This window comes from Ochotona princeps, chromosome 1 (genome assembly GCF_030435755.1).
Source record: "Ochotona princeps isolate mOchPri1 chromosome 1, mOchPri1.hap1, whole genome shotgun sequence".
Taxonomy (NCBI): domain Eukaryota; kingdom Metazoa; phylum Chordata; class Mammalia; order Lagomorpha; family Ochotonidae; genus Ochotona; species Ochotona princeps.
In genome coordinates, this window is record NC_080832.1 from 45,293,031 (window position 1) to 45,315,132 (window position 22,102).

The 22,102-nt window shown below is 41.3% G+C and overlaps 1 protein-coding gene across 5 annotated transcripts in view; it reads left to right on the top strand.

Moving 5' to 3' along the window:
• Positions 1-22,102, top strand: part of ROS1 (ROS proto-oncogene 1, receptor tyrosine kinase) — a 151,275-nt gene that overhangs the window by 12,511 nt on the left and 116,662 nt on the right. For 2 of the 5 annotated variants that reach the window (XM_058655122.1, XM_058655174.1), the window contains exons 1-2: positions 17,753-17,924; positions 18,132-18,396. In XM_058655122.1, coding sequence (XP_058511105.1) covers positions 18,274-18,396 — 123 coding nt within the window. In that variant the 5' untranslated portion in view covers positions 17,753-17,924; positions 18,132-18,273. Of the gene's footprint in view, positions 1-17,752; positions 18,397-22,102 lie in introns of those variants that run through there. The other 3 variants (XM_058654984.1, XM_058655096.1, XM_058655045.1) reach the window with 3 other exon arrangements.

Consider the following 22,102-nt stretch of genomic DNA (forward strand, 5'->3'; position numbering starts at 1 on the left):
GCTGAGTCTGATCCTGCACCAGCTGGCACACGTAAGAAAGGTCTGAGGACTTTCCAGGTGAGTTTTATTAAGGGGCTCCTCAACTCTTCATCTCAGAGTTGAATCCCTAATCTCAGAGAAAATCACATAGACATGTGGTCTGACCCTGGAGCACGTGTTGTAGGACTGGGCCTCCTCAGTTGCTGATGCCTGTACAATAGAGAACATATCCAGAGGCATGCTAAACACATGACAGCCAGCTCATCTAAGCCAGCAGAGGGCCTCAGATAACTCTGCAAAGTTGAACAATAATCAGGTTGAACAATAATCCAAGTTTTACAGCATGCACCTGAAAGTCTGTGGGCATGCTAAAGTACACATAGATGGCTAAGGTGCCTTGGAAAGAATCACTCCTGGTTCAAGAAAAGCCAACAACTTCGCAGAACAATCAAGACCACTCAAGTAACTTCCCTGCCTCCCCATCTTGAACCCCATGTTATACAGACTGATAGCAAGGAGTGGGGTATCTCCTTTCTCCCCCACCTTCCTTCTCAACCCAGGAGAAAAAACTGAAGCATGTATCTCACCCCCCCTCCCCCTCCAGCCTTACCCCCTCCATTGTAATTAGAGGCTCACATGTATCTGCAACCCCCTCACCTTTGTAATAAATCTTAAATATTTTAAAAAGAAGAAACTAATAAAAATAAGCATAAATTAGTGAAATTAAAAATAAAAAAATAGTAAACAATGTAACAAAGCGCTAGATTCCAGGAAAGAGAAATAAAATTGACAGACTTTCAGTAAGATTGGGAAAGAAACAGAGAAGATATAAATGATCAAGATCAGGGAATGAGTCAGCGAAGCACATTCCTGCCTTTGTAGACATTAAAATTGTCACAAGAGAACATGTATACTTTGAGCAACTTTTCTTACGTACATTTTTCTTTGAATTTTTTTTAAAGATTTTATTATTATTATTGGAAAGCCGGATACACAGAGAGGAGGAGAGACAGAGAGGAAGATCCTCCATCTGATGTTTCACTCCCCAGGTGAGCCGCAACGGGCTGGTGCGAGCCGATCCGAAGCCGGATACCAGGAACCCCTTCTGGGTCTCCCACGCGGGTGCAGGGTCCCAAAGCATTGGGCCGTCCTCAACTGCTTTCACAGGCCACAAGCAGGGAGCTGGATGGGAAGTGGAGCTGCCGGGACTAGAACCGGCGCCCATATGGGATCCCGGGGCTTTCAAGGCGAGGACTTTAGCTGCTAGGCCACGCCGCCGTGCCCATTTTTCTTTGAATTTTATGGTACAATTCCATAGAGTCTGGGATTCTACTCCCACCATTCCCACCCCAGATTGATTTTCCCCGTATTATTAGAATATGTGCTCTTTTATAGAAAGTCATAATTCGATCAGTGTGTTAGTTAATTGTGCCCCGACATTGCTGGTAGAGACAACGTTAGAGAGTCTGGGATCCCGTTGTCTAGATATGTCCTAGAGTTTCATTGGGAGTCTATCTTTGATTTGGAAGGAGTGATACATATTGCATTGTTAATTGGAAGTCTATTTTGTTGATTTTCTCAGAGAACTGGATCTTTGACTCATTGATCTTATGTATAGTTCTTTTGGTCTCTATTTGGATTATTTTCTCCTTTATTTTGTTTATTTTTTTCCCTACTAATCTTGGGACTGCTTTGCTCTTGTTTTTCTAGTTCCTTGTCTAATTTCTTAACATAAGCATTGATTGAGATGAACTTTGTCTTAACACTTCCTTGAGTGTGTCCCATAAGTTTTGATACATTGTGTTGATGCCTTCATTTGTTTCAAGCAATTTAAAATCTCCCCCTTTGATTTTCTGTCTAACCTAGTGCTCATTTAGTAGCATATTATTCAGTCTTCATGTGTTTGCATGTCTTCCTGGGTGTTTTGGCTTCTTGGTGTCTAGTTTTACTCCATGATAGGCTGAGAAGATGCATGGTGTAATTTCGATTTTATAAAGTTTGCTGAGGCTTGTTTTGTGGTCTATAACATGGTTAGTTCTGGAGAAGATTCCATGTACTGATGAAAAAAAAAGTGTATTCTCTGTAGGATGAATGGTTCGGTAGCTATCAACTAAGACCATTTGCTGTAGTTTTGGGTGAATTCTGTTGTTTCTTTGCTGAGTTTGTCTCTTGGAACTATCCATTGATGTTAGAAGGGTATGAAAGTCCTCCACTATTATTGTACTGGAGTCTATTTCTCCCTTTAAATCTATTAATATTTGTTTCATGTAGCTAAATGCCTTGCATTTGGTGCATATAGATTTATTATGGTGATTGCTTCTTGCTGAATGGATCGTTTGATCATTATGTGGTGTCCTTCTTCATCTGTTTTAATGTTTTTCACATCAAGTCTATATTATCTGATATAAGAATGGCTATACCCGCATGTTTTTCCTTACCATTAGCTTGGAATATCTTTTTCCATCCTTTCACTTTTAGGAAGAAGGTAAGGATGTCTTCTTTCTTCACTCTTCTTCAACATAGGATCAAGATAGTTAAGGATAAACATGGGGGGAGCTGTATAGATCAGAAAGGAAGAAACACAATTGCCCCTATCTACAGATGACATTGTTGTGTATGCAGAAAATTCCAAGGACTGTACCAAAAATCTCCTAGAACATCAGAGTTCAGCAGGTTTGCAAGGTAGGATAGAAAAATGGACAAATTAGGTTCCTGTGCAAAAGTATAAGCACATAAGATGTCAAAAATCAAACTATAATGCAACATAAGATCACTTGAAAATGACACATGTAGCTATAAACCTAGCAAGACTTGTAACTTTTTTTTACTGGTATCTACAGAAAGATGATGAAAGAAACTAAAAAGAGAGTCATCTTGTGTTCACACATTGGAAGTCTCAAGTGCAGGTTTAATGCATTTCCTATCAATTTTCAATGACATATTTTATAGAAATACTTGATTTTTTTTAAAAAAAAATGTACATAAAAGCCAAAGAAACTAGAATTGTTAAGGCAGGCTTGAAAACGGACGAATAAAGTGTGAGGGATAGATTTCTCCTGCCTTAAGTCTGAAAACACAGCTACAGTAATCAAGGCTGTGTGGCACTGGGGCAGTGGCAGACACATGGGGTCAAAAGGGAAGAACAGAAAACCCAGAGGCAGACTTGTGCAAAAGCACTTCAACAGAAGAGAAATAGACTGCCTTTTCCCAATGGTGCTGGAACAATTGGTTATCCCCAGTAGAAAAAAGGAATTTCAAAACAACCTTCATAATATTTATAAAAAAAATATTTCAAAATGTGTAATAGTCTTAAGTATCAAACATTACACTATAAGAATAGAAAACTCTTCAGAGGAAATCTTCAGAATTTAGAGCTAAGTGGAAAGCTCCTAGTCTTGGAATCAAAATATGCAATCTATAAAGGAAAAAAATAGGAAAGCTGGATCATATGAAACTCAAATTTTCACTCCAGAAAAATATGCCCAAGGTCAATGTTCTGACATGGCAGGTTAAACTACCACTGGGATTCCTGTACCCTATATCATAGTGCTTGAGATTGAGTTCCACTTCCACCTCCGATGTAGCTTCCTGTTAATCTGCCTGGGAAAGCAGCAGAAGAAGGATCAAGTCCTTGGGCCCCTGCCACGGGTATGGGAGTCCTAGAAGGAGTTTCTAGCTCTTGGCTTCTGTCTGTCCCAGATATTTGAATAGTGAACCAGAATATAGATCTCTCTCTCCCACCGCCCCACCTCTGTCACTATGCCTTTCAAATTAATAAAATAAATCTAAAAAGACAAAAATGATACTGCCACTCTAGAAGGAGTTATGGAGAGAGACAAGATGAGATAAGAGAGAGAGAGAGAGAGAGAGATCTTCCATCTGCTAGCTTATTTCCCAAAGGTCTTATTGACCAGGTGTAAGCCAGGAGCCAGGAATATCACTGTATGTGGGTGCCGGGGCCCAAGTGCTTGAGCTATCTTTTGTTGCTTCCCAGACATGTTAGCAAGGAGTTAGATCACAAGTGGAACAGCTGTGACACAAAACATCACCTGTATGAAATGCTAGTAACCCCCAGTGCCCTTGGAAGTTATTAAAGACATCAAACATGTAATTGCCAAACAAATCAGCAGTTGCACCCATGTGCATTTATCCAAGAGAAAGGAGTACTTTTTTGTTCACACAAAATCTTACAGATTTCAATTATTTTTCTGCTTAAAATGTAATATGGGGCAGATATTGTACACAGTAGGTGAAGCCTCTGCCTGGGACACTTGCATTCCATTTTGGAATGCAGTTTGGAATCTTGGTTCCTCTGTAATCTGACTTTCTGCTAATACATCCTGGGAAGCAGCAGGTGCTTGGGTAACCTGGCTGGGGGACTTGGATGGAGGTCCTGGCTCCTGGCTTACTTTTCAAGTATATGAAAAGAAATAAACAATAAAAATGTAATATAGGATGTGATTATTGTGAAAAAATAAAATACTTTGGAAGAACAGGACAGAGCTGGCCTTATATCTGTCAATTTCTTTACCTCACTCTCCCCAGGTAATCACTGGTAAGTTTTGTGTTTATTTCTCCAGAACCTTCAAAAATTGAGGTTTGGATATTCTATGTAAATGTAAGCATTTTATAATAACTATATTAACCAACATATAAGCAAAATATTTAAATGCAGTTAAATTTGGTTTAGCATGTAAACTTGTTACTGGGACTTTGAGTAATCATATCAGAGTGTTGGAACTGACCCATCTGGTTAAGTCTGGGTTTTTTTTGTGTGTGTTTGTTTGTTGTTTTTTGTTTGTTTGTTTGTTTCCACATCCTTCCTGGCCCAATTCAGCTTTAACCAAAGTACTTATCTGCCCAGTGAAATTTGGTTTTGTTTCACCTATTTATATACCTTGACCTCTGAGAGTCTAGAATAAATTTCTTCCTAGAAAAAAGTCATTGTGTTAGGCATTAGCAACTTAACTTTGATGAAAACAAGGGCTACCTTTCATTATCAAAAACTACTGTGGGGGAGAATCAAGATGGCGGAATAGGGTAAGGACACGTTTATGCGGATGGGAAAACATTTAATCAGGATGAAGCAGAGAGGACATATTTCAGGAAATAGGACATATTTCAGAACAGCAGCAGAGGGGTACCTGGAGACGGACAGACACAGGAAAGTAGTGGACACAACGGTGTGGTGTTGCAGAGATTGATACTCCAGCACGGCGATCTGAACTCTACCAGCAGCCAGAAACTCCAGCAGCAACCAGGTGGGAAGGGACTTTCACTGGGACCTTGGGAGGTGAGCCCAGACAAAGAATCGTCCATTCTGCTGGTCCGTTTGATTTGACCAGAAGCAGAAACAGAGCAGCAGATCTCAGATGGGCAGTGCGAGAACAGAGTGGATTTCACAGCCCAGTCAGCCCCTTAGAGCCAAATTGGGCGCCATTTTGCGTAAGGAGGCAAAGACAAGGGAAAGCACTGAGCATACACTGACCTGGGAGTGAGCTCATTTCTGTCTCAGTGAACTGCAACGATGTGGCATTCTACGGTTTCCATCCAGGGCATGTCTGGATAGCCCTCAGATCTGACGGCCAGCAAATCAGGAACTGTAGTGGTTATATATCAGGCGCCATTTTGGGCACTGTGGCAATAGCTTTGGGACTGCTGGGGACAACAGTGACCTGCACATGTGCTGATCTCGCGAGAACTTGCTGAGGTCTGTGATTGCACTACTCCCGCAGGAAAATAATACTGAATGCTTCAGCGTACAGGTCAAAATAGGTCCGTGTGGCACCCCGACCTAAAGTCCAACAGGTTCCGACAAGATGAGCGCCACCAACAACCTAACTATATAGGACACCTGGTGTCTCCCTAATCCTGGAACCTGCTCCAACAGAAAGTGGGAGAAAGGTTGCAGAGACAATGGTGCAGACTCAACACAGTATCACAGGAGGTAGAGAGTGGTGAGCCAAGAGCTGGGGCTGTGGAGACCATGGTGGAAATCTAACATAAGAACCCAGACCTGGAACTCGCTGGAGGTTGAGGCACAAGTGGCTACAAGCAAAAAGTTGTGTACCAACTGCAATAAGTAAAATCGTATTGTAGACCTGTGGATGACACAGCTTAGAAACCTGCCTTAAGGAGAAGACTCTGCTAACCAGAAGTGCAATGACCAAGAGCAAAAGAAGAGACAAAAGCATAATGAATATTACTGAAAACTCCCCTGCAAAGGAGCAAAACCCTATGCCAACCTCAGAGTTCACTGAGGAAGACATCGAGAAAATGGGGCATACAGAATTCAGACAACTCATTTTAAAGCTTCTGATCAAAAAGGAGAAGCACATACAAGAGTTCAAGGAATTTAAGGAAGCAATAAAGCAAATCAAGGCTGACATATCAGAAATTAAGAACACAGTAGAGCAAATTAAAAGTACAGTGGAGAGTCTCCAAAATAGAGTGAAGCAAGCAGAAGAAAGAATCTCAGAATTGAAACATATTTCCTGTCATCTGGGGGAAGCAAATAAAAAGCTGGAAGCAGAGCTGGATCAGACCAAAAAAGTTTTCAAGAACTGAAAGACACTATTAAGAGGCCAAATATAAGAGTTATGGGAGTCCCAGAAGGTGCAGAAAGAGAAGCTGAGTTTGCAAATGTATTTAATGAAATAATAAAGGAAAATTTCCCTAACCTGGAGAAAGAATTGGGAACAAGATCCAGGAGGGGCACAGAATTCCCAACAGGCTTGAGCAAAAGAGATCTTCACCAACACACATGATCTTCAAGTTCTCTTCAATCGAACATAAGGAAAAGATCCTTAAGTGTACACGTGAAAAAAATCAACTGACATATAAAGGAATGCCAATTAAGCTCACAGGAGATCTCTCACAGGAAACTCTATAGGCAAGAAGAGAATGGAGTGACATATTCCAGATTCTAAAAGGAAAAAAATTTTCGGCCCAGAATAACTTATTCAGCAAAGCTTTCTTTTGTCTTTAAAAATGAAATAAAATTCTTCCACACTAAAGAACAGTTAAAAGAATTTGCCTCTTCCAAACCTGCCTTACAAATGATACTTCAAGATGTTCTCTTGACGGAGAAGAGGAATAGTACCCACCAAAACTAAAGGCAAATGGGAAGAACATCCCAGTAAAATGACAACAGAAGACTAAACCAATGAATAACCCATTCCTAAAATGACAGGACCAAAGTGCCATCCATACATATTAAGCCTGAATGTAAATGGTTTACGCTTAATCTAACCTCATAGATTAGCAGACTGGATTAGAAAACAAAGCCCATCTATTTATTGTCTAGAAGAGACACACTTCACCAACAAAAATCAGCGGAAACTATATTGCATGGGTTTTGCTGTTTTCTGTTAGTTTCATCTCTTCAAAACACTTCCTTTGGATTAAATCGTTCAATGACACGTGGATCACACAGTAGCATCATTTTCTTCAAGAAGATTCTTGATTTTCATTTCTTTAGCTACACGTTAGTCATTTAGTAGCATGTTATTTAACTTCATGGTGTTGTTAATTTCTTTTTTCTCCCAGATGTTGATTTTGTTCTGTGGCTTTTCCTTTAAGGGGATGTACAGTAGCTGTGTAATGGAGACTGTCATATCTAGTAACATGTCATTTAACTTCATGGCATTGTAAATTTCTGTTCTTTCTATTGTTGATTTTGTATTATGCCTTTTCAGGGGATGTACAGTAGCTGTCAAATGGAGACTAACATCCAGATGTGAGGATACAATGTAGTATGCATTTCTACTTCCAGACAAAGATGGACTTACAATGAAACTGTTCACTACATCTTGACAATAGGATGCTGGACTCTGTCATTGTCCATGCCCGCAATGATGGATATATGACTGTGTATGAAGGACTATATTTTAGTAATGATATGGAGGAACTAGGTGGGGGAGGAGCGAATTGGGGAGGGGATAAGGGAAATGCTAGGAGCCTATGGGATTGTAGTATAAAATGATAATAATAATAATAAAATATTAAAAAAATTCAAGATTATCCTTATAATGTACTTCCCCCTTCACCCGCAGTTTAATATCATTTATAGGCTGAAAGGTAAGAGGTGATGTGTCTTGGGCATGTGTAATACTGCAAAATGGGACTTGCATTTTTTTAGGTGATAAAAGTCTGAAAATACTGAATTTTGTTATTTTGAAGATTCTTAATATGTTTTGAACTCTGAACGCAATTCATTCAAAGTTTTGATTTGGAGACATCATTAGTTAACTACATAGGCTATTTACCAGAATAAACAAAGCCCAAAGTAGTTGACTGGCCTCATTCATTTTTCCCACAAAATCACCTACTGTAAACAAGACATGAGTGAGTTAATTTGACTTACAATTTTGTTTGTCTTTGTAGGGTGTCATGCTGCCACCGTGTGGACAAGAAGTTTTTAGCTTTTTTTTTTTTTTTTTTTTAAGATTTATTCATTTCAAAGATGCACAAGAGACTGGGAAAGGAGAAAAAGCGAGTGAATGAGAGAGAGACTGCAGAAGAAGAGAGAGAGAGAGAGAGAGTATTCAATCAGTTTTCACTCTCCAAATGATCTCAGAAATGGGCTTGTCCAGGTGGAAGCCAGGAGCCAAAAGCTCCATCCAGGTCTTCCATATGGATGGCCAGGGTTCAAGTGTTTGGACTACCCGCTGCTATTTCTCAGGCATTTTAGCAGGGAGCTGAATTGGAAACAGGGCAGCTGGGCCTCCAACTAGTGTTTAGGTATGGGATACACCTGTCCCAAGTGGTAGCTTAACTTGGTACACCATAACACCAGCGTTGGGGTTTTCACTTTTTTCTCCCAGTAAAGGTTTAAAATGTGTAACTGTCGGGCCCGGCGGCGAGGCCTAGTGGCTAAAGTCCTCACCTTGAACGCGCCGGGATCCCATATGGGTGCCGGTTCTAATCCCGGCAGCTCCACTTCCCATCCAGCTCCCTGCTTGTGGCCTGGGAAGGCAGTCGAGGACGGCCCAATGCATTGGGACCCTGCACCCGCGTGAGAGACCTGGAGGAGGTTCCTGGTTCCCGGCTTCGGATTGGCACAGCACCGGCCGTGGCGGCTCACTTGGGGAGTGAATCATCGGACGGAAGATCTTCCTCACTGTCTCTCCTCCTCTCTGTATATCTGACTTTGTTATAGAAAAAAAAAACACGTGTAACTGTGACTCCACCTAAAAACATGTAAGGCAGACAACCTTATCTGTCATGACTTTGAACTGAGTATATATGAAAATTCAAGGCGTTGTTCACTATAAGAATCAAGGGAATGACTTTTTTTCTGTTAAGTGAAATTACATAAAATGATAGTTACTGCATAAGCAATTTTCTTAAATATAGTTATGTTTATATCAGAAAAGATGAAGCTCATCCCACGATATGGATTTTGTAGAATTGCTTTCTGGTCTAAATTCCACTCCTGGAGACCAATTGCTCCATATTCTGGATTCGTAAGTTATTTCCAGGACTTAGGAACTTTAGTGCTATGTTGGGATGTTGTGGGCGAACTGGGTAAAGTTGATCATCCCAAGTGGGACACACACATCACTGTCCTTCCCAACAATGTTAACAGTTTTATTCTATAATCTTTAGACACATGGGAGAGCCTAGTAATCACTTTGGGACAGAAAGAGAATCCGATGAATTAAAAGCAAACAGCCTCTAGCTATAGGCAACTGCCTAGTGTTACAACTGCCTAGTGTTACAGCACCTGGCAAGTGTTACACTGTTAGGAGAAAAGCAGCCAAGGCTGCAGGCATTCTGAGCCTGGTTAGTGCCAAATTTGTGTTAAACATACCAGAGTGCCAGCATAGTTGCCTATTCTACTTTTGTTTTTTAAAAAGATATGTATGGAAGGCAGGTAACATGGGTGGGGCTAGGACTTATAACCCTGGTGCCAAGGCACAGGGCTCAAGATTGCTTGACGAAGGGGACTTGGGGACATACTGTAGTGGGAACAGCTAAAGGTATATTTGACAGGGAAGGAATGACTTCTGGAGGTTTCCACAGACCTGACCACTACACTTGCAGATTGGTAAAGGAGTGGTTTAGAGGGAGGAACTGAAGGGCATATCTGAGTCAGGCCAAGACACCCACCCACATGGGAGACCTGGACTGGGCTAAATAGCATCACGCATTACCCACTGGTACATACAGAAGCTGGGACTGTAGGCATGCCTGTCTGGGCCAGGCTGCAGTTCCCCAGCAATGAGTGTTGAAGCAGAGAGTGGGTTACATCAGGCTGGAGTGCAGCATCCACTAGAATCAAATTGTGGGGCAAATTCTGTAGAGGACTTGTGGGCTTGCCTCTGTGTCACAGCAGCATACACTGGTTTGCACAGAGAGCTGGGGGCGGTGATGGCGTGAGCCAGGCTGGACAGTGGAATTCACCTGACAGGAACCAGTGGAATTCAACTGACACATGCAGGAGACAGGACTGGGAGGAGGTTTGACTGGCCCAGGCTTCAGCACCTGCCAGCACATACAAATATTAGGACTGAGGGAAAATTTTGCCAAGCAGGACCTTGACACCCACCAGCATGCATGAGATTTGGGACTGGAAGCATGTTTGGTAGGAGAACTTGGAAAACTCCTCTAGAGGCTGCAGCTCCCACTGTGAACCACAACAGTCTGGGTTGTAGGTGGGCCAGGCTGGGCTAGGTTGTAGCACCCACTGGTGAGTGCCAGGGTTGGGAACTGGCCATGTCAGTCTGGACTGTAGCACTCACCAGCACATGCAAAATCTGGAGCTGACAGTGGGCCTGGTAGGGGAGTAACTCTCCCTGTTAGACTTCTGGTAAGTATGAGAGCTAGGGCTTGGGGCAAGCAAGGCCATGCTGGGCTACAGCACCAATTAGCATATGTGTGACCTGACTCTGGTGTAAGTAAGAGCTAGGACAGAGTGAAGGCAAGGCTGGGTTGGATAGCAACACCTGCCAGTTCACATGAGGGCTGGAACTGGGCCAGGTTGGGCTAGACTGCTGCATCCAACAGCAAGAGCTGGGACAGGGGACAGGTCAGGCTGAGCCAGGTTGTAGCATTTGCTGGTGAATGCTGAGACTAGGTGTGGGCCAACTCAGAATGGGCTGCAGCACCCACTTGCATGTGCAAGACCCAGGGCTAGGAGCAGGCCTGGTAGGGGAACTCTGGGGACTCTCTTACTTGGCTGTTGCTTCTACGAGTTTGTGTGAGAGCTGGTTTTGGAGGCAGATCACCGTGGGCTAATCTGCCATACCCACTGTCAAATGGCAGGAGTGGGTGCATATCAGGTTAGGCTGGACCGCAATACCCACTGGCATGTGCAAGAATCAGGGTTGGGAGTGGGTATGGTAGGGAGACTGTAGGCACTCCTCTGCTAGACTGCAGCTTCTGCTGGTGAACACAGTAGTCAGGGCTGGTAGCAGACTGGAGTGGACAAGGCGACAGCACCTGTTGGCATGCATGTGGGCTGGATCTGGGGGTGGGTCAGGCTGAGTTAAGTTGTAGCACCCATGGGTGTGTAGGAGAGCCAGATCGATGTGGGTGAACTGAGCTAGGCTGCAGTACATGCGGGCCCACGCGAAAAACGGGGATAAGGGCAGGCCACATGGGGGTTGTTGGGGGTTGTCCCAACTAGTCCTCAGCACTCACTGTGTGTGTAAAGACCAGGCTTGTGGAGGGCTGCTGGGATAAGCCCAAGCATGAATAGCTCACGTGAGAGATGGGAATGGAGGTGGAACTGACCAAGAGGCTATATCCACAAGCGTGTGGTTTGGTGCAGGTGACAGACTGAATCTGATCTTACACTGGCTGGTGAACACAAGAGTCATGTGAGGCTTTTTGGGGGCCTCCCCACCTGGACCAATGGACTCACACCCAAGCTTCAGGGAAAATCTCAGAATATGTGGTCCAACCTGAGACTCCTCAGTTGCCTCCATCAGCCTGTGCAGTGGACAGCATGCCCAGATGCACATGGGGGAACACGAGGCCATCAGAGGACGTTGAGTGCCCTTGCTACCAAAAGAAGAATGGTTAGAATGCTAAGTTGGTCAAGATTTGTGATGTGTTTCTGGGCCTGTGGATGCATTAGGGTGAAATTGGTCACCCAATAGAACTTAGAAAGATTTTCTTAACTCTGGTTTAATGAAGTTGACAATACTTCAGAACTATCAAAACCACTCAAGTAACACCCTTGAAATACTCTTCATTACCATGGGGTCTCTAAGGTGTCATCAAAAGACTGCCCCTCCACCCCACCTCCAAGTGCTAATGTAGTTTGACAGCAAGGAGTGGCCTCCTCCCCTTCTCTGTCGGTGGACACAGGAAAAAGAAAAATTGAAATGTATCCCACCCACCTTTCTTTATACTTCGACCCTGTCCACCCTAATTGGAGACCCACAGGGTGTGCATCCCTCTCAACTCTGTAAACAATTTTAAAAATAAGAAGACTAATAAAAAAGCAAATTGATACACTGTTATAAGCAGCAATATTTTTTCTAACCAAAAAGAAGGAACAACCCAAATATTTGTCAGTTGCTGAGTTGATAAACAAAATTAACTGTATTTTTTTCTAATCTAATATTAATCAGCAAGCAAAATAAAATGGAACACTGATTCATACTACAACATGCTGTACTAGAGAAACCAGATGTAAGAGATCAGGTATAGCATTATTTAATGAAATGTGGAGAAAAGGCAAGTCTGTAGACAGGGAACAGATCAATCATCACTAGGGTGTGAAAGTATAGAGGAATGAGGAGTGCCTGCTAATGGGTTAGTGCTTCCGTATTCAGTGGGAGAATGTTTTGGGACTAAATAGTGGTGATAGTTACACAACTCAGTAAATACACGGGAAGTCACTAAAGAGCATTCCTGAAGTGAATTGTAGGGTATGTCAATTACAACTCAATAAAGTTGCTCAAAGTAAATAGATCCCTGGTGTCACATCTCCCTGTGCAGAGTGTCAGTAAAAAGGATGGCAAGTAGAAAAGCAATATATGAAAGCCAATTTATGTGTCAAAGTTTCCAAGACTATCTCCTTTTAGGTCTATATACTAGAATCAATCAATTCGGAAATGACTTAGAATAATGAAGTCATCAATTTAAGATGCAGCCTCTAATTGTAGAGATTTGGAGATATTGTCAGAAGCATCTGGGTTTGACCACAGATTTAATCATGGAACCCCTTAAATCTCATTTTGATAATAGCATTCATGGAACTGAGGTATAAGGAATAAAGGAGTGTAGATCCTCTATAGAAAACAGCATCGGATGTTCAGACTTACCTTACCATTCCTGGTATTGCTATTGTTTCCTTTTGTTGCCAGGTCCTGACCAACACACACTTAGTCTTCATGCATAGCAGTGGGAACTATAGTCTAGTCAGAGCAACTCCCAATAACCCCTGTCTGGCCTGCCTCCACCTAGCCTTGGTTCCTGCTCATGCTGGTATGTGCAGCAGAGGGGTCTGGTTCGTCTTGCATCTCATTTGGCTCTCGTACATACCAATGAGTGCTGCAGCCTAGCTCAGCCTGACTGATCCCATTATCCAGACCACAATTATCCTGTTGGGTCATAGCATCTGTCCAGTCGGGCTCACCCCAACCTGGTTCTCACGCTCACCAGTGGGAACTGCAGTTCATTAGAAAAGTACCCAATACTCCCAGCCCTGGATCTTGCATTTTCCAGGTGGTACTGCGATCTATCCTGACAGTACTTGCCTCTAGTCCTGGCACTTACTAGCTAATGCTGTGACAGATCTTGACCAACCTGCACTTATTCAGACTCAAGCATGTGCCAGCAGATAGATCTAGCCCAGCCTGGTTCTCCCTTTCTCCCAGGTGGTGTTGGAACCATGCTCAGCCTGGTCCACCCCAATGCCCAGCTCTCATGCCCACCAGCAGCAATGGCCAAGCAGGGGAGCCCTTGTTGCCCCTCTACCAGGCTTACCCCTCATCCCAGGGCTTCAGTGTGCTGGTGGTTGCTGTGTCCAAGTCTGGCATGGCCCACTTCACCTTGTTATTCAACTGTGGGTTCTGTAGCCTGGCTCCACCAGGTCTGCCCCCAGGTCTAGCTCATGTTGGCAGGTGCTGCAGCCTAGCCTAGCCCAGTCCAGTCAGCCCCGAGTCCAGGCCCTAACGTGAGCTGGCTATTGTGGTCCAACCCAGCCTGTCCTGCACCCTGTCCTGATTCTCACTTCTGCTGGTGGGTGTTGTGAAGTGACCCAGCCAAGCCTGCCCCCTACCTGACCCAAATGGATGCCAGCAGGAACTGTAATCCGGCTTGGTCTGGGCTACTCTCAGCTTAGGTTCTTACACTCTCTAATGGGTACTGTGTCCTTACAGAGGAGTTCCCCAAGTTTCTCTATCAGGTCACCTCCTAATCGCAGATCTTGCATGCACTGGCTCTCTCTCTCTCTCTAATAAAAGAACTTCATAAAAGTATATTACCCACAGCCTATGAAACTGTGTCACATAATGCAACATAATTAACAACAACAACAAGAAAAAGAACTTCACTTTACCGCTGAAGTATGTTTTGAAGTAAACACACCTCAAAAATTCCCATTCTTTGCACTTCTAGGTCACCTTTGATGTTAGCTGGGAGGACTTTTTAAGTCTGAAGTCAGTATTCGAAGTTAATTGGTTTTGTGTTCAGACTAATAATGGTAAGCAATCATAAACGGTCTAATTAGCGATTAGTGCAGTTTCTTTCTGTTTATTTTTTCTTAGCTTCTCAGCACCTGTAATAGTGCCAGTACTGGAGTTTCTCCCATGTTACTCACAGCTTAATCATTACAATGATGATCAAATAGTTCTTCTAGTACGTGATTTCGTTAAAAGACACTTATCCTGGGGCTTGGTTCTCACGGTTGAAGTTGCTGCGTTCCTGGCTGGCTACCTTCCCTTACTGAAGCTGTCTGCCATTATGAACCTTAGTTGCCCATCAGATAATACTGCTTTCTTTTTCCAGCCCCTAAACTCATGCCTAGCTTGAGGGTTTGAAACAGTAGTGTTTCTGTCCAAAAAGAGTCGTGGTGGTGGTGGTGGGTTGATCTGCAAAGTGTCTATCTCATTGTCTCAGGAGAAACTGCAGTAGAAACCAAGGTTGGTCGCATTTTTCAGGGAGTGGAACAGTGAATTTCCTGGTTTATTCACAGTAACTTCTCTATCTGACCCCTCCACTTCTGAAGGCTAGGAGAAGAGGAAAAGGCTTAGGATTCTGCTCTGGAAAATCTCTCACCCTTACCACTAAAGTAGCTTTCACTACAGGGGAAAATTTTAGATTGAATGTTTAAGCTGTCTGATATATGGCTTCAATTTCTGGTCATTTTGTCTGTTAAGACTTCATGTCTTCTCTAGTCCATCATTGGAGTTTAAGAGATTAAAAATGCAAATAATTGGCAGAGTGAACAAACACAAGGCAATTCTTTGGTTAGGGACAGGAATTAACAAGGCAATGAGTTCCTGGAAAAAGCATTTCTAAATCTACAAGCAGCAGGATCAGGATAAACTGTACCACCAGATGTTATGTAAGTTTCACTTCCAGTTTTATCGCTTTGCTTTTGTAAAGGATTCATTTATTTACTTAAAATAGGTACACACACACACACACACACACACACCCCAAGGAGGGGTGGAGGAGAGAGAGAGAGAGAAATTTTGCATTCGTTGATACACTCCTCGAATGGCCACGATAGCTGGGGCTGTACTTGACAGAAATCAGAAGGCTGGAAATCCACCCAGGCCTCCCACATGGGTGGCTGGGACCCAAGTACCTGGGCAATCTTCTGCTGTTTCCCCAGGCACGTTAGCAGAGAGCTGGCCAGAAGTGGAACAGCTATGATTTGAACTGACACCCATGTGGGAAGCTGGTATTGCAGGCAAAAGCTTTACTTTCAACATAACAAACATTGGCTCCAATCGCTTTTTGTTTCTTAGCTGTGTTTTATCGTTATTGGCTAATCCCCATTTTCAGTGATCTCTTTTCATAAATATCACTTGTAAAATGTCATGAATTTACCATGGAGAGACAAGGAGGCCACAGACTACAGTGTGTGTGTGTGTGTGTGTGTGTGTGCAATAACCAAAGAATAGATGTGCAATGACTCATCACTGACTTTGAAAAAAGTGACAGGAGTGATCTCTGATCATGATGTCCACTCTTATTTACATCTGACTCAAGGATAGCTTAGAAGGTTGTCCTTTGAAATCATTCAGTTAATGCATCATGGTAATTAATGTTTGTGATATGTTTTTAGGAAGTGGGTGTTATTTACTTCAAACTATGATACCAAAATTTTTGCATATCAGAACCATGCAAATAATGAGTACTCTATGGTGGAAGATTTTTTTCTTTAGTCAAAAGTGGTGCAAAAGTCTCCCATCATACATGAATTTCTAGAAGCTTGTCTCTCCCACATAAAGTGATGGTGGTCTAGTATCCTTGTATCCTTGCTTTAGGCAAGTTTGTATCATCTGGTAAGCAACACGATGTCAAAGAACCACTTTGATTTCTAGGCTGTGTTGGCTTGCGCTTTTGGAGCTTGAAAACTTTCACCAGGTTCTAAGCCACTGTGTAAAGAGTCTGATTGCACAGACCATCCTGCTGCAAAAAAGTTCAAGTAAGCTCACATGGAGAAACCACTCGGAGTTTCTGGGAATGGATTGATTCTGTATTACTGATTGTTTAGATTGGGTTCAATCTTCTGGTGATATAAATAATTTTTAGCACATATCTTTTTGCACACCCTATCTTGTGCAAGTGTCAACGTATGTGTTCATTAAATTCCAAAAATTAAACACAAAATTTTGAAATTGTAATGGCATTCCTTTGCACAGCCCATCTAATAAAGCTGGATCAAGTGTAATAAAAATAGATATTCAAGGGTTTATTTTGTGGTACTTATTTTTAGTGAAGTAGAAGTTACAAATATTATTCATGCTAATAAGGCGGAAGACACGGGCAAATACCTTAGAATTATGAATTGTAGGACTGAGGAAATCCTTTAGCTGGAATACTTTATTCTCTGTCTTATTTTGTAGAAAGATGGTCATATTCCTCTGATCAAGAAATAAGCTGGCTTTCTATTCTTTAACCAATATTCTTGAATATACAGAAGATGAGGCACAAGAATATGGACAGCAGGAAGTTTTTTTGGTCAAGAAAAACAAGTTTTATAAGTCAATTTTGGGGGTCAATATCTGTTATGATTATATGCACCAGTTTTGGCAGTATTTAAAGAAATGTGTTCAGCTCAAAAAGACCTCACACCTGTATTGTTCCTAAAAGAAAGTGTTGCATTAAGAAAAGTCTAAGTTACATTGGTACAATTTATTTAATAAAACAAAAGTTATTTGGCTCTTGAATGGTTGTTACAAGGATCACCACTATAAAATATCAGGCCTGCAGGAATTAATCCAGGAAAGCTGAAAAGTAGCTCTTGAAGAGCTTAGTTGTCTTCACTATGGATTTCAAGTCCTTTGTTTTTAGTTCCAGCTTCTCTTTATCTAGGCACTGGCCTCACTGGGACTCTGAGCGTTATTATTATTTTTTTTAAGGTACTCAGACTTGAACACATCTCAGATCTCTGTGGCTGGTTTCAACTTTCTGTCTCACCAGGTCTGATAAGGCAGTATTTTAGTTAATATGTAGTGTAGTCATGAGGTGTGCTAACCAACTTCCTGGTCTGTAATTTACCCTCAGGTATTTGCCTGTTAATTTCAACTTTGTGCTTTAATTTTGAAATATGTATTTGTTTTCAAAGGGTTCTGTTTCCCCTCTCCATTGCATCATTTGATTTAGCTGCTTCTTCTTTTTAAAAAACTTCTTTATTGAAATAGTGCCACTGTCTGCAAAGCACAGACGGTCACAACCTCATTTCCTGCATAGTTCAACCAAGGGAAAGGAAGTTAAGTGGTGGACAATCCACCAAAGCGCTCTGGCTCCAGGTGATGCTTGTGTCTCAGGCTTGCCAAAACATAATTTGTGTCTTCTGCTTTGTTTACTTTCCATGTAAAGCGCTTTTCTAATATCTAACCTGATGTTCTTTAGGAGAGTCCAAGGAAGCTCAGCTATGAAATAGCTGGTATGTGAATGTCATAAACTGTTCAGGATTCAGAGGTTGAAACCAACGGGTATACGTATTATTTCAACAGGCAAAGATATTTTAATATTGCCAAAGAAAACCAAAAATCCAATAGCCACTCTTTGGTGAAGTGAGGAAACTCAAAGTATTCATTAAACAACATGGAGAAAATTAGAAGACTGGACACCTAAAGATCCACCATTGGTGCAGTGATGAAGATCGTTCTCTGGTGGATTTGGAAACTTGTCTACTTTGCGACTCTTGGCTGCATATGGATTTCTCCAGCGCGGTGTACAGCTTTAAACGGCTGCGTAAAGTCCTATGTAACTAACGTGGTAAGTTTCACCATTGAATATTTGTGTTTGCAACAACTAGAACAAGTAGAATTCAGCTTGCTGTAACTGATAGGATTTCCCTTGTCAGAAGAAGTGGTCACAAGATAACTTATTTTTTTCAGAAGTAGTCTAGCAGTACATACATTTGCAGAGATAAGACAGGATAGTTTATGTTGTCAAGCTATTTGGTCATAGATTCCTTTGGGGGAGAGTGTAAGATTGGGTAAAGGAAACTTAAATGATATCAATATTGTACACTTAAAAATTTAATTTCAAGTTGTTTGTCAGAATCATAATGTATGAAGGCATGGGATAATTTTGTCCATGGAGCAGTGCCTTCTAGTTCCAGACCAGTGATAATTATGTTGTAGTTGGATTACTGTGTAGGAAGCTGTATGACTAAGGAAGCAAACACAAATGTCGTATAAAATAACATATTGTTTTAGAAGAATTCTTTGTAAATTTCCTTATTTGTATACGTGAATTTGTTATTTTCAATTAATTTTTAAAACTTGAAATTTTGATTCTAGTTGCTCATTGTCATCAGATATATAATTGTTGGTATTATATCTTCTCCATTGTGATTTAGCTTTGTTTGAAGAAGTCATTAAATCAGAGTCATAAGCCAGATGCTCCCTAACAGGGCAATAATTACTCTTGCTGTCCAAACACAAGGGAAATAACAGCATGACGACAGCATCCGCAGTTGGGTGTTTTAAAATAATGAAAGGACCAAGTATGACATTTGCTATTATGCTAAAGTATTAAACACAGAAGTGTTAAGCCTAAAGAGGAAACATACTACACACTTTTGGTTTGATGTCAACTAGAGTCTAAAATACTAAAGTTTACTACAGAGAGAAGTGTTCTTTAAAAGATTCGATGTTTTATATAAATCCTTGTTGAAGAGTTATATTCAGAACTATATGTAGATTTAACATAGAACTGTAAGCTCTTCTTTTTTGCAGCTTCAATCTAAAACAATTTTTATCTGATTATAAAAATACATGTTTAAAAAGAAAAAGAAGAAATTGAGAATAATAAACAGAAAAAACCTTAAATTTCTCCACTATTAACCTCTGATTATATTCCCTTTTCGTGTCTTTTCCTAAAATTTTGTAACAGTTGCACACTGAGCTTTTCCATTTCACATTATATTGTGAATTTTTTCCTATACTCTGAAGTCTTTTTGGCAACAGAATATTTAGTACATTTAGTGTTCCACCATAATTTGTTAATTTCCCTACTATTGAAGTTGATTTTCATGGTTTTCAATATTAAAATCTTTATTATTTGTTTCATCTCTTTGTGTGGGCTCCTTGATTTCAGGGCTTGGCACTAAGAGTAGACAGTTTGTACCTTTGATGAGTTGCCTTCCGTTAGCCACCTACAGAGCGGGGCACAGCTAATGTGATGTTGGCGGCAGGAGAGACACAGTCTGCCAAACTGACCAGTGAATGTAATCAATGTTCCCCATCAGGGCCTCCTACATGAGGCCTGGGGGGAAGAAAGTGAGGTGCATGAACAATCAAACGCGGCCATGGATCAGGGGAGAAATTACACCATGTATCAGAATTTATTGGATTTTCTGTGCTTTTTTTTTTTTTAACGTGGACATTTGCTGTGAAGGTCATCTTGGATTTCACTGCCTACTTCTTGATATCAAGGCGTTTTCTCTTTTACAAAAATGACAAAGCATTGTTATCCAAAAGAATGCTAGAATTTGTAGCCAAAAATTCATGTAGTTCAGTGCTCAAGTGTAATTTATATTTATTGAGGGGTCTGAATGCATTAAACTGATGTAGTATTTTTTAGTTCGATATGTTATGTACTGTAGAAACAAAGAAAAATAATGCTTTCCAGAACAATAGTCTTGTGAGTTTTTTTATGAAATAATATTCATGATCAAATAATTGGTGGAAGTGTATTTTGCTACATTGTACCTTCTTTTTTAGATCCACAGGAGACAATAAATTGTAAAGAGGATTTTCTTATCTACTGAGGCAGTGAAATTCTTTTTCAAGACACAAATAACAGCATCTGAAGAGCTAGTGTTAAGAAAATGCTCAGTGAGAAGTATAATTTTTAAAAAATTTTTTATTTTTATTTGAAAGAAAGATTTAGTGAGAAAGACACACAGAGAGAGATGCAATCTTCCATTTGCTGATTCACTCTCCAGATGATTTTTTTTAAAAAAAATTTATTTATTTTTATTGGAAAGTCAGATATACAGAGAGGAGGAGAGACAGAGAGGAAGATCCTCTGTCCGATGATTCACTCCCCAAGTGAGCCGCCACGGCTGGTGCTGTGCCGATTCGAAGCCAGGAACCAGGAACTTCCTCCAGGTCTCCCACATGGGTGAAGGGTCCCAAGATTTTGGGCCATTCTCGACTGCTTTCCCAGGCCACAAGCAGGGAGCTAGATGGGAAGCAGGGAGGGGGAGGATTAGGACTGGTGCCCATATGGGATCCCGGGGCGTTCAAGGCGAGGACTTTAGCTGCTAGACCACTGTGCTGGGCCCCTCCAAATAGCTTTAATGGTTGGATTTGTGCCCATCTGAAGCCAGGCATAGTTTTTACAGTAGTAGAAGGCGAGGCAAATACAGTTTTACTTTGGTTTGCATCTAACATTTCAAAAGAATCAACCAAAGACCAACAAATAGTGTTTAGAAAGTTATCTTATTTTTTAAATACCTATGTGTAAACATTAATACCTTTCTTGCATATCAATCTGTAACACTGAAAAATGACAACTGAACTCGACCATAAGCCAAAAGATTGTACCAAATACCCAGAAAATAGCACAGTTTATATTGATATAGATGTAGATTGGTCAATGAAACAGAATATAAGCACAATCCAGAAACAAAATCATGTGTGTAAGAGATGATTTAAACCAATGGGACATATCCATTTAGAAGAAAAAAATTCTGTTGCAAGCTCATTTTACATGACTCATTCAATGTAAAAGGAAGCCAAAACTTTACTTTGAAGAAAATTATGTATGCAGAGTGCTATTAAATATTTGGTTGCATAATTTTTTCTAAAAGATACAATTCTATTACTGAAAAACAAAACCATGTAAGTACCCTACACCTTTCCCTACAAATATAATTGGTTTTGGAGTGAAATTTAGAGAAATTTTCATTCACACCCCTAATGGGAATCCTGTAAAAGAAAACATCAATTATGTGTTTCCTGTATCATTACTTTAAAAATCCAATAATATAGTCACTGCTTCCAGCTGCAGAATACAGTGAAGGTCTTACACAGTGTTCATAAGGTAAACACCAGTTATACAAGCGACTGCAGACTAGCAATTCCCAGCCTGAAGTAGAGGAATGTAGGCAGAACCCTCTGGATCCCATACGTGGGTTATGACATCAGCAGTTACAGTCCAAGAGTCACAGGATATCATTCCTACAGGGCCTGAGAGCACAATCCTGGGCCCTGTGCTCTGTCCCTCCAGTGCCTGTGGTGAAAACTGTGGAAGGACTTGATCAGGTGTTGAATATGGGTTGCAGTTGGGGACAAATCCCAAGAAACCAAGAGGAACTTCCATGGAAGGCAGGGAAGGCAAGTGTAGGTCCAGGGAATGTGGCCAGTGGCTGTAGGATTCCTAGGGTCTGCTCTCTGCCCTGGAAAGTGCTCTTGCTGTCTTTGGGGATTTTTTTGGTGGCGAAGGGGTTGCTTGTTTCTTGCTTAAT